The sequence below is a fragment of the Equus caballus genome, chromosome 10 (genome assembly GCF_041296265.1).
Source record: "Equus caballus isolate H_3958 breed thoroughbred chromosome 10, TB-T2T, whole genome shotgun sequence".
Lineage (NCBI taxonomy): Eukaryota > Metazoa > Chordata > Mammalia > Perissodactyla > Equidae > Equus > Equus caballus.
The window spans coordinates 59,141,820-59,155,505 of NC_091693.1; the positions used below are offsets into that span (position 1 = coordinate 59,141,820).

General features: G+C 34.9%; 1 protein-coding gene across 1 annotated transcript in view; it reads right to left on the minus strand.

The window, feature by feature from the left end:
* ASCC3 (activating signal cointegrator 1 complex subunit 3) overlaps window positions 1-13,686 on the minus strand; it is a 336,776-nt gene that overhangs the window by 257,359 nt on the left and 65,731 nt on the right. Inside the window, exons 5-8 of the mRNA XM_001915668.6 lie at window positions 13,234-13,354; window positions 8,855-9,059; window positions 7,982-8,123; window positions 7,248-7,373 (exon numbers count right to left, since the gene is read on the minus strand). Of these exons, the coding sequence (XP_001915703.3) occupies window positions 7,248-7,373; window positions 7,982-8,123; window positions 8,855-9,059; window positions 13,234-13,354 (594 nt within the window). The remainder of the gene's footprint in view (window positions 1-7,247; window positions 7,374-7,981; window positions 8,124-8,854; window positions 9,060-13,233; window positions 13,355-13,686) is intronic.

Consider the following 13,686-nt stretch of genomic DNA (forward strand, 5'->3'; position numbering starts at 1 on the left):
ACTCATGTTGCCATGGATGTCATTCTAGATTCTTCTCTCTGCTTCATTCTTTCCCCTTCCCATTTAACTAGTCATCAGATCTTATATATACTAGCAGCTAAATTATTCTCCACTGTCCCATTTTTCATATAGGCTGCCATTTTCTTAATTCAGGCTCGTAGCATTTCTCCCTTGGTGCTACCCCCAATCTTCAACTTTACAATGCAACCAGAGTAATCCCTCTAAGTTAAAAATCTGATCATTTACTCTCCTGTTTTTAAGAAGTAATAATTCCCACAATACTGATTCTGAACCTCTTAGAATGGTTTTCAAAGCCCTTCGCGTGCTATTAAGTCTCTTTCTAGACTCATTTGCTGCCACTCTCCACATACCGCTTACTTGCTAATAATATTGAAATACTTGTTTCCAAAACGTCACAAACTGTTTCATGGAGCATCCTTTGCCTGGGATATACTGCCACCTCTTTGCCTATCTGGCAATTTATGCCCTCAACGTTCACCTCCATGAAGGCTTCTTCTGTGAACTCTTTAATCTGCCTTCTCTGTGCTACCACAGAACCTTGTATAACGTATCCCTACTGTATCAGGTATTTCCATGGGAAAGATGTGGAGCAGATACATTACATTGAGTACCTTAAGATCAGGGGTAATATCCTATTCATTATTTCCCCCAGAACCTAGCATATAAGGATAGGATTAAAGAAGCCGGGATCGTAGGAAACTTCAAATTCTCTACATTCAGATTTTACAGAACTCAATATTATTAATTTTTCAAATGAAACATTATTTACATCTTTTATATTACCTTTCCAAATAAAATATTACATTTGGGTTAGTATTCCCTTTTTGCTGAATAACATTCTATTGACTATTTGAAAAATATAACTCCCAACTGTGAAAATAGACAGAAGTCAACCTATCTAACAACAACAAAAAAGTAAACCTGAGTCTTTCATCAAAATATCAAAGACATAGTTCTGTCTACTTAGTATCCTTCTCATTCTCCTTTTTAAGGTAGTAACAGCACTTGTCTTTCCTTTGGGAAACTTCTCCTCGACTCCTAGTAGCTCACGGAGAGCTGACTATGAGGATACACAAGGGACTAGGCATGGTCAATAATAACCCCATACAACCACCACAGGGAAAGTAATTGGTCCAGAAATGAACTGGTGGCCCAAGTCAGGAAAGTCAGTGTTCATTCCAGAAGTTTTTTTCTGACAGAACTGGTGGGAAAAATCCGCTTGCTTTTAGGATTAGGGTATGGAGAAGCAAATGTGATTGGAGCTGCTGCTCTACATTTTGCCCTGATTATATGAAGAAAGCCTCACTGGAAGCAGGGGATGAAAAGAATCAGAGAAATAAAAAGCATGAGGACAGTGGGTAAAGGAGAGAGTGGAAGAGATAAGGAGAAAGGAAAGAGAAAAGAGAAGGAAATAAAGAAAGAGAGAAACAGAGACAGAGAGAGAGCAATAAAGACAGGGGCAAGATGTGATGACATTATTTGAACCCATATATCCAGCTGGGCACAGAGGGAGCTTTTCTCCTGGACATTCCGGTTAGAAAGGCCAATACACTGTCTTCTTTCCTGAAGCTTGCTTTGACTTTGATTCTCTAATTTCCAACTGAGTGAGCCCTAAGACAGAAACCCATCTAAATTTTTTTACACCATTCCCTGTCCAAGAAAGTACAACCTCCATTTAACAGCATGAACAGTATTTTTGCACATCATTTTAGAATTTTAAAATTCTCCTTATCTTTTTAATCAAATTACAGAAGTAATTTAAGAAGACAGGAGAAATTTATCCAATGGGACATTCAGTCATGGAAAGAATATAACAGCATTTTATCTACAGCTCTGCAGGACCATTAGGAATGACATGCAATTATGATCTCAGTGAAAAGAGAGAGATAACATCTTCAAGAGCACTTTTCTTGATACATAAAGAGTCTACCTTGTATCAAAAAGACTGATGCCAACAGAAGCATCTACTAAACTAACATCCTGTTAACACTTACATTTTCTCCTGAGGTCTACATTACTATTCACACTAATGACATCTGGTAGGACCATTATCTAAAGTGATCATGACATCTAACAGTTTACTATGTACTTATAATGACACATTACATTTGAATGTACTATTCCCCAATTAGTATGACCCCTAATGGAAGCACAAATTAAAATCACAATGAGAAATCTCTGTGCATTACCAGAATGGTTAAAATAAAAATAAAAATATAAATAATGAATAAAGTATAAATTAAAATGGCTAAAATAAAAATAAAAAATAGTGAAAACAACAAATGCTGGCCAGTATGTAGAAAAACTAGATTTCACTGGATTGCTGGTGGGACTATAAGATGTTACTCTAGAAAAAAGTGTGGCAATTTCTTAGAAAAGTAAACATACAATACAATATGACCCAGCAATTGCACTCTTGGGATTTACCACAGAGAAATGAAAACTTATGTTCACACAAGAACCTGTACACCAATGTCTAGAGCAGCTTTATCCATGTTATGGATGGAATTATAGCCTCCCAAAATTCATATGTTAAAGCCCTAGCCCCCAGTGTGACTATATTTGGAGGTAGGACCTTTAGGGAGGTAACTAAGGTTAAATGAGGTCATCTGAGTGAGGCCCTAATCCAATAGGGCTGGTGTCCTTATAAGAGGAGGAAGAAACACAAGAGATCTCTCTCCATGCACACACAGAGAAGAGGCCATGTAAGACCAGGGAGACACAGTGGGAAAGCAGCTGTCTGCAAGCCAAGAACGGAGTCCTCATCAGAAACTGAATCTGCTGGCATTTTGATCTGGGACTTCCAGCCTCTAGAACTATGAAAAAATAAATGCCTGTTGTTTAAGCCATCCAGTCTGTGGTATACAATTCACAATAGCCAAAAACTTTAAACAACACAGATGTCCTTCAACAGGTGAAGAGTTAAACTGTGGTCATGCATATCATGTGTGGTAGGCAGAATAATGATCCCAATGATGTCCACATCCCAATCCATGGAACCCGTAAATACATTAGGTTACATGACAAAGAGACATTAAGGCTGCAGATGGAATTAACCCATTCAGAAAAACTCTTTTAGTCCTATAATCTAAATAAAAATGAATGAAGTATTCATTTAGAATTAAGAATGAAAGAAAAATAAGAAGCCTGATTTATTCATTATACAGATGATGAGTATCAGGGATGTTGTTACATGAAAAATGTTAACATATAAAACTAAATCAATCTTAATGATGATAGCGCTTATAATGATTGGTAAGGTTTGGAAAGGATTCAGTATATAGTTATTTAATTCTATGGACTCTCAGCCCTGCTGCATTTCAGAATTACCTACAGAGCTCTCAAAATCATCTTCAAAATACAGATATCTGGGTCCCTTTCAAGAGATTATGATTTAATAAGAGCCAAGGCATTTGAAAAAGTTCTACAGGTACTTCTGATACATGAATATAAGATTTAATGACAATTTTAGTCTACTATAAAAACACTGTAGAAAGCAACTTAAAATTTCAATGCCAAGGAACTGGTTTAAAAGTAATAAAGGCATAAAATGGAATACCGTATGGTGATTAAAAATGATGCTGCAGAAATATGACTACCGACATAGAAAGATGTATATATACAAACATACACAAAACAATGGGTATGATATATCCAGTTTTGTAAAACAAAATACGTATGGACACATTATGTATAGGATGGAGTTCATTTTGATAGGCTGTGGTTATTCTTTACGCTGTTTTTGCTTGCCTATATTATTTGATATTTCTGAAAGAGTACATGACATATAACAATAAAGCAACTTCATTCTGGTGCCAGAAAAGGTTAACTTTAAATAATACGTATATAGTCATGTGGCACATGACAACGTTTCAGTCAAGGAAGGACTGCATGTATGATGGTAGCCCCGTAGGATTATAATGGAGCTGAAAAACTCCTATCACCTAGTGACATCATAGCCATCATAACATCATTATATAAAGTGAAAGTGAGTGGTGAGTCTGTGAGTGCTGATGCGAAGGCAGCTGAAGAATTTTTGGAAACTCTAGATAAGCTGATTGTGGAGGAAGATCACTGGCCAGAGCAAACATTCAATATGGATGGAACTTCCCTATTCTGGAAACAGATGCGTGAAAGGACTTTCATCCATAAGGAGGTCAAGTCAATGCCAGGTTTCAAGGCTTTTTTTTTTTTTAAGGAGAGGATAACAGTCTTGCTTGGGCACAATGTTGCAGGCTACAAATTCAAACCCTTTGTGATCTGACACAGTGAGAACCCTAGATTCTTCAAGCATATCAGTAAGTACAAACTACCAGTGAACTACAGGAGCAATAAGAAGTCATGGACCACCCAGCTCCTCTTCCAAGATGCCCTCCTGAATTACCATGCTAGCAAAATGAAGAAGTACTATTTGAAGAACAACATACTTTTCAAGATTTTGCTTCTTCTTGATAATGCTCTCAGACATCCTCCTTTTATTGGTGATCATCGCAATATCAAAGTAGTGTTTCTCCTTCCAAACACCGCCTCTTCGATCCAACCAATGAATCAAGGAATTATAGCAGCTTTTAAGACCTACTACCTGAGGACCTTCACCCAGGCTATTGCTGCAACCGAGGAAGACACTGAGAAGCACTGATGCACTGCTGGAAGAGCTACAACATCTATGATTGCATCAAGAACCTGCTTAGGCTTGGGATGATGTCCCCAAGGAGTGTATGAATGGCATCTAGAAGAAGACACTCAAGAAGTTTGTCCATGACTTCAAAGGATTTGCCAAGGATGAGGAGGTTGCTAAAATCAACAAGGCTGTGGTTGAGACGGCAAACAACTTTACCCTGGGTGTTATGAATGAGGATGACATTGAGGGGCTGCTAGAGGTGGTTACTGAGGAGTTGACTAATGAGCTGTTGTTGGAGCTGGAATGGTAACACATAACCGAAGAAGCAGCAGGAGAAAAGAAAACTGCAGAAGAAAAAAAGAACTAACTCCCAGGAACATTCACAGTGAAGGGTTTATAAAAGCTTTTGCAGACCTCAAGCTTGTTAAAAAGTTTGAAACATGGACCCCCAATACTGAAAGGTTTTCACTCATGGAGAGGAATATTCACAGTACACCATCTGCTTACAAGCAAATCTATGACAAAACAACAAACAAATGAAGCAAACCACCATGAACATATTTCTGAAAAGAGTGACACCTCCTCAAGAAGAGCCTCAGGCAGGTCCTTCAGGAGGTGTTCCAGAAGAAGGCATTGTTATAGGAGATGACAGTTCCACGTGTGCCCTTGAAGACCTTCTGGCAGGACAAGATGTGGAGGTGGAAGATAGTGATATTGATGATCCTGACCCTGTATAGGCCTGGGCTAATGTGTGTGTTTGTGTCTTAGATTTTAACCAAAAAGTTTAAAAAGTAAAAAAAAATAAAAATTTTAAAAATAGAAAAAGGCTTATAGAATAAGGATATAAAGAAGGAAAATATTTTTGTAGAGTTGTAACGTGTTTGTGTTTTAAGCTAAGTGTTATTACAAAAGAGTCAAAAAGTTAAAAATTTTTAAAGTTTATAAAGTAAAAAAGTTGTAGTAAACTAAGGTTGATTTCTACTGAAGAAACAACAATTTTTTTTTATAGATTTAGTGTAGCCCAAGTGTACACTGTTTATAAAGTCTACCACAGTGTGCAGTAATGTCCTAGGCCTTCATATTCACTCACCGCTCTCTCACCGACTCACCTAGAGCCACTTCCAGTCCTGTAAGCTCCATTCGGGATAGGTGCCCAATACAGGTGTACCATTTTTTTATCTTTTGTATTGTATTTTAACTGTACCTTTTCTATATTTAGATATGTTTAGATACACAAATACTCACCACTGTGTTACAATTGCCTACAGTATTCAATATAATAACATGCTGTATAAGTTTGTAGCCTAGGAGCAACTGGCTATGCCATATAAACTATGTATGTAGTAGGCTATATCATCTAGGTTTGTGTAAGTACACTCTAGGATGTTCGCACAATGACGAAATCGCCTAACAGTGCATTTCTCAAAACGTATACCCACCATTAAGAGATGCATGATTGTATTTTTAAATTAAGAAATATCTTTATTTTCAGATAAAGCAAGTATGGCAAAATTTTAACAAATGGTAAATGAAGACAAAGGGTATATGGATAGTACTGTTCATGCAACTTTTCCATAGGTTTGAAATAATTCAAAATTAAAAACTTGAGGGAAAATATATTAAAGAAAATAGTTTAGAATTTGATTCCCTCTCCAAATAATATTCTACTTTATTATAGATTGACCATTTGATATATCAATACAATACATGTGACATATAGAAATGGCAAGCAATGGATATATTGGAGTATATGAGGAAGCCATTTGGTGTAAACCTAATTCGTCCTGACTTTGTTTTTTCCAAAAGGGGCTGACCGTGGCTGTTGAGCATGTATTGTATATCTGCCTTAAACATTTCCTATGGCAAGAACAAATGCCCTTAAGATGAAGGCCCAACTTCCTCCCACATTGGCATTTCCTTAAAGATAAGCATCTTTCCTTAGGCTAGGAACTGATTGCTGCACTCACCTTTCACCAACCAGCTCACCTGTGACCACCCAGCTCAAGACAACAGACCTGCCACCCTGCTGTGTCCACCAGGACAGCAGACCTACCTTCAGTGTCCATCAATCGCTGTGCTGACAAAGCAGTCTCGAGAATACTGGAAAAGGGACATTTCAATCATATGTGAAACATCCTCTTTGGGGGTATACAACCGCTCTGTACACCCCATTTCTTTGGTGCCATTTCATCCTTCGGGAAGAAAGGCCCCAGGCCATGCTCCTCACATTTTAGCTCAAAATAAACTCACTCCAAATTTTCATTTATAGATTGGTTATGGATTATTTTCGTCGACACATGCATCCTTTAAAACACTTCACTTAAGTCAGCTTACAGAGGCTAAACCAGAGATCAGCTGACATAACCAAAACAAATATCAAAGTATAGAAATACATACACAAAATATACAAAAATATGTTTAACGTGTGTAGGAATGTATATTTTTTTAATTCAAACTCTCCTACTGTACCTCTTTAGTAACCAACTGCACATATCTCTTTGCTGTATTAGCTACCTACTTTTAAAAATAATTTTTCCAATACAAAATCCATTTGTAAAACATACCAAGAATCAAAAATATCAACTTTATAAAATGAACATCTCACCTCATCTAAGTCTTGGATATAAACTGGTTTTTCCTCAAAGCCAACTGGCATTGGTTCACTGTAGGGAATCTTTACTTCTTCATACATCTTGTTATTCTCTCTTTGGATTCCTTCTGGTAAAATCATCTATGAACATCAAAAATTAAAGTACAATAATAACAAAAAATAAAACAGTTGCTCTGGAAAAGATTCTTAAATTAAAGAAGAGAGAGAGAGAGAAAGAACACGACTGCTTTCATAACACAGCACTGGTAAATAATTTAGCTAATTTAAAGGAAAATGAGCTGAAACAAAACAAAGACAAACAAACAACCACACACACACAAAGCATTCATGTATAGGACATCTCACATAACATACAGTCCATCCTATGTTGATGAATTTTAAGTATACATTAATTAGATGGTACTCCTGCAGATACACGTACTGGTAGAGCTAGGAAAACCGCAATATACAGCATAAAGTTTCATCAAAAAGTGATGCAACTGCTAAAACTCAAAAATACAAGTTGCATAAATAATGAAAAGGAGGAGAACAAATATGTTTCGAATACCTACGATGTGCCAAGAACTTTACATACACTGCATTATCTCATTTTCCTCAATATTTTTAAACACAATTTAGCATAATACAGTCAACTAGTACTAGAGTCACAAAAGGAACAGGCAAAATCTACATGTCATTTCCTCAGAATAAACATATTATCCAAAAGTGGTCACATACCAACAACATACCTTCGCTCCAGCAATGAATGCTGATGTTTTCATCGCTTCAGCCTGGGAATCATAAACATGCGGGTAACGTATTTTTTCAATGTCCGTGTCTCTCTGCCTGCTTAGAATTGGACCGCTTCTAGCATTCAGAAGTGCCTGCTCTCTGTTAACACGAAAATAATAGGCTAAATCTGTAATTTTTATCTTGCAAAGTATATACTAAAACAAGGTCACTGTAATAACTATTTCAGGTCGCCTTCATTATAAAAGACAAGAAATTAAACTACACAAAGGAACACATTAGCAATCCTGAAATTTTCTGTGTAACCACATAGGAGTCAACACATTTTCAGGTACTATTTTTAGATAAAATCACTTGATAAGTTTGACTTAACGTTCTTTATTTATAATTTTCTTTGTCACAATCCAAAGATGTTTTTAATAAGGTACATACTCCTTTATTAAAGTGGGTTACAATATTTAAAGACCAAGTGTAATAATGTCTTTATTCCATTTTCCTCCTTTCTACTTCTAAAGAACAACATGGGGAAAAGGATTCATTAAGCTAGGAAACAAAAGAAAAGTCTCAAAATAAATTTGTGCCGGCTTCATAAATCTTAAGCTAGTGGTGTGTACACAGCACCTAAAAATAGCTTACTGCTATAATCTAAATCTCTCATCTACATGGATGCAACCAAGAATATTCTAATTAAGCAGATCACTGCTTTCTTATCCCAGAAAATCAGGTTTTCATACAACAAAATTCTGTTCTTGTAAGAAAACGTGACTCGAAGTAAGAATCACCTAAATTGTTTAAACTAAACTAAAAGATGATAATGATACATATATGTAGCAATTACACAAAAGCACTTTTCAGCTTCTGGCTTTTATTACCTTTGTATCCGCAATTCCTTAGGATCAAAGCACATAAGTCCTTCGGAAACTTCTCCATCTTCTCCAGCCTTTTTTTCTCGTCTGGCAATTCTTTTTTCTTCACGGCGATACTGTTTCATTAACTGCTTTTCTTGTTCAGATTGAATAGTGACTTGACAGCCATAATTAGGTTTGGCATTTTCTCCTAAAATTTTTTTGCAATTGTCTATGAAGCAAATTTGAGAAACATCATATTTTATAATTTTAGCCTTTATGAAAAACACTTTTCCCCCTCATCAAAACATACGACAGACAGCACAGTGCTCTAACAATTCATCTTTTTAAAACCGGCACATTCAATTATATGTTTTAAGGAGAGTTTTTTTCAATCACAACATCTAAATGATATTACAAACTGCTTAAGAAAAGTGAGCAGATATTTTCCTCCTATAGAGTAAACAGTTTAATGGCACAAATTCTTACATATGACATCAGGAACCTAAAAATTAGGTTTTAAAATTCTGAAAACTTTCTGTTTATGTATTTTCAATAAATATAATAATTATCAATAATTACCATTTACTGTTAACATAATAAAGATATTCTTTACATATCAGATATAACTTTCCCCAATGTAATAGGCCTTACTCTGTGAAATTGTTTGTTACTACTTGTACACAAAATAAAATTTATTAACACTGACTCAGGATATATTTAGAAGATGACCAGGGCAAATAAAGAAAGAGTATAGTCTACCTTTTCATGGACATACTTTTTAAAAAAAAAAAATGCAAAAAAGGCCAGAACCACTAAGAAGAATCAGGTCAATCAAATCTCAATGTTTTTAAGGTACAATTTAAATCTGTGATTTTGTCAACTCAGTATTCAGGAAAAATTTTCTTCTAACAAGATTACTTTCTGTGTTTAATTAAATCTTCCCAGTTAGTGTCAGCCCTAAAGGAACTGATAGGAATGTCAGCCGAAAGCAATCGAAGCCCAAACTCATTTATTGTATTAAGGAGCTACAAGATTCCAGCCACTGCTGCCAGGCGAGGAAGATGACGAAAAATGAGACACGGTCCACACTCTGAAGGAGCACAGTGCAAGTTATTTCATCAAATTCCAAGATCCAATGCAGAACAAGGAAGAAATTAAGCATAGCATCAAGATGGGGAAATTAGCTCTCTAATTCATTCTAAGTCAAACCTTCAGAATTCCCAAACACTTGTCACTATTTCATTACATGATTTTGAATAAGTCATTTTAATTCTCAATAACATGAAATAACCTCTCTGTATAATGGCTTTATAAATCTCAGAAAGGAAAGTGAGAAATAAAGATTTACTCCATCTCAAAATTATGAAATAAAATATAATCTCATAAGGACTACATTTTATAGTTCCGAATAAAGTATTTTTCTAAATAAATCTTACACATCTTAGTTTCTAAGCAAGTCTTATACACCTATTGTAAAGACTGACTTTATAACCAACTTTCAACGTTAGAAAAAGAATGCAGCATACTGACAGGTTCACACGTACTCTGAGCTAAACCGACTACAGTCACACAATCAGCAACACAGATATTAATCAGAATTTTTTAAAATGTGAATAATCCCATGAGCTTATTTCTAGAAATGAATGTTAAAGGTTTTGTGTGTGCAACTAAAAACTCTGGATGACACACTAAATGCTATGCTAATGTCATTAACACTTTAAACAAATGTGATAGTAACAAAATGCTATAATACACATTTGCAATCATCCAAATAAGAAAATTAAAATTATAGGAAAAAAATATGTCTACCTCATTGATAGCTTTATAAGGCCTCAATCAGAATATACTGGAATCCTATAAGACTGAACATAATAGGTAATAAAAAAAACAAGTTATAAAGTAGCAAATGATTAAATGTATGGTTCTCCTTGAAAGGTTCAGCTAATTGTAAAGACTGACAAGCAGAAATGAAATGAATAAGCTTAACAGTAATTCTAAGATAAAATTTTACTGAAGAACAATGGCGAAGCTTGTATCCTTTTAAAATGTCATTATGACGGAAAAAGCCTTGTATAACTATTCAAAACACTGTCACTTGACAGCATGAGCTAACAATTTTTACTTTACGATAGCCCCTGCACTAAACATCCTCCACATCAGCCCTGAAAACAAAATCTAATTTCTAACTATCCTCAACTTACTGGTCAGTACACTATACCCACCCACTTCCCACCTGCCTTACCTTTCCTCGTTATAAGAACAGAGATAAAGTAGGGTGGGTGTGTATCTGGATAAAAAGATTCACAGAAAATCAGTATGAAAGCTAGAAAATGCTAAATAGCAAGAAGCTACTGTTCTCTAAGACTATGATTTTGGGGAACAGAGAAAAGGATGGGGTGTGCCTGTCATACTAAGGGAGTTTAATAAAGAATATAAACAGTATTTGGTAGTTTTTGAGAGAATTTGAAGGATCATTAACAAAATTATATCAAAAGATAAAAACGGATGAGAACAGTAATAAAGTAAAACAAGAGTCTAAAGATTCTTTCCCTCAAGAATAGTTCCTTCTCTCCCCCAAAATTTAAGGAAAATCATTTTTAATGCATGCACACAGAAAACTTCTCTTAAAAAAAACCTGAAAATGCTGGTTGTCAGCTTCTTCACCACAGTTCTTAGAAAAAGTTAGTCTACTTGTTTAATCGCCCCACATGTTCAATAATATAATTATTATTCTTACATAGTAACAATATTAATAATGATCCAGCATAGAATAGAAGAGTAAAAGAAGTGTGAGAAGAGTAGAAAACATTTCAGGGCAGATTGACAGCTCAAATATTTTTTTAAATAGTTTGAATATTTAATATTTGTTTTTGGGTTAAAAAACGTGTTGTTTCTACAAAGTTATCCTAATAGAATATAATTAGTGTAAACGTTACATAAAAATAAACGAAATGAAACTGCAAGACAACACTAACTCATCATCTACAGCTTTCTAAAAATATATGTGATGCACACTCATTTTGAACTTTTTGCTAATAAATCAGCACTATTGAAAGGTGGAATCAATAAGTATCTCTATATTAACACTTAGGAGGCTGACAAAACAAACACCAAATTCTCAGAATTTACATCGCAAGACTAGATATTTAAACTCGTTCCTTTTCTTCTGGCAGATAACCTCGTTAGATGCTCCTAAACTCCGCTGGCTCACTGCAGTGTCTGATCAAGCCCTCTTTAACAGGAGGGAGCCCGCGTAAAGCAAGGCAGTTAACAAGCATTCAATACTCTTAAAGAACCAAGAGAATTGCAGAAAGACAAAGTGGTCATTTCACTTCTTTCAAGTTTCTAAAAATCTCCAAGCAACTCCAGGCAACTATCAGTAATCAGAGTATAAAATAAAGGAAATCTGTAAGAAATTGTGGATTTACATCAATGCTGTTTTTATAATTTTCTTTCAGTGCCATACTCATAAATGCAAGGAAAAGTGACATAACTTACATAGAAGAAGGATAAATCTTGAGTAGTTTGAAGAAGAGTATCTAATTTCTCATGGTCATGCACTTTTTAAAAATTCCAAACTATTTCTAAGACTGGCAAGGAATATTTGGATAAAGGTAAGAAATCTAATTTTCCTGCTTATCACCTAAAACTTGAGTTTGGCATCAGTTGTGTCATAGTAGCTCAGACATTTTTTACAATTTTGGCCTCCTAAACAACTGTCCCTAATTCTTCTGGGGTTTGTAAATATATGTAATACATAGCAATAGAAATGTTCAATTTGCTGAGTGTGAAAACTGTATCACAGTTAAGTAGGAGACTATTATTGTTCTTAGATGTACGTTGAAGGTTTTATAGGTGAAGTATTATGATGTCTGCAACTTACCGGTCATTGTTTAGCAAAAGTTTTAAATGCAGGGGTGTATGTGTGTGTGTTTGTGTGTGTAGAATTATAATGAGAGAAAGAGAAGGAGAGGGAGGAAGCAAAACGTTAACGCCTGGGGAATCTACATGAAGGGTATGCGAAGTTCACTGTACTATCCTTGCACCTTTACAACAGGTTTGAAAGTTTTCAAAATAAAAAGTTGAGAAGAAATTATAACAGTACTCGGCCCACAGTAAGTACTACAGGTATTTGCTTTTTAAAAAGAAATTTTTGTCTATTGAAATTTCCTGTAGAAAACATGCCATACCTAAACATAAATAGAATCTCTGCCATAACATCCTTCTTAGGGCATTGATATTTTTTTCATAATCTGCCATATCTAAAACCTACTTCGTAAAAGGATGGTATCAGTAAATTATATAATAGACCAAAGGATGTTAAAAGTATAATTACATTTAAAAGATTCGCTAACCAATGAATTTTTCCCTTATATCAGAATTATCACTGAATACTTTCTTACCTTGAAGAGCCTGTAACCTATGATCATTTGAAGAATTAAGAAATCTATCCACAATTGTAATTCTGTTCTGGAGGAGTTTCTCAATAAGTTCAAGTCCATCAGGTCCCAGTAGTTCAAACAGCTTATAAGAGGAAGAAAATCAAAACAACCTGTTACCTCAAAATTAAGTTTTTCAAATTACTAACGCTCTATTCTACAGAGGTATGAAGCCAAACTAATACAGAAGTATCCAGAGAAATTAGGAAAATACAGTAACTTAGGAAAGAAAAATAACTCTTCATATTGCTAAGGAGCTTTCAGCTTTAATAAAGGCTATCTACAATTACATAATTAAAGAGCATGATCCAATTTTTTAAAATAATTATGATTTATATATAAAATTATATATCACAGAATAACAAATTCTTACACTTGTTTTTTCTTGGCATAACCAAATGAAATTGTAAAATTAAT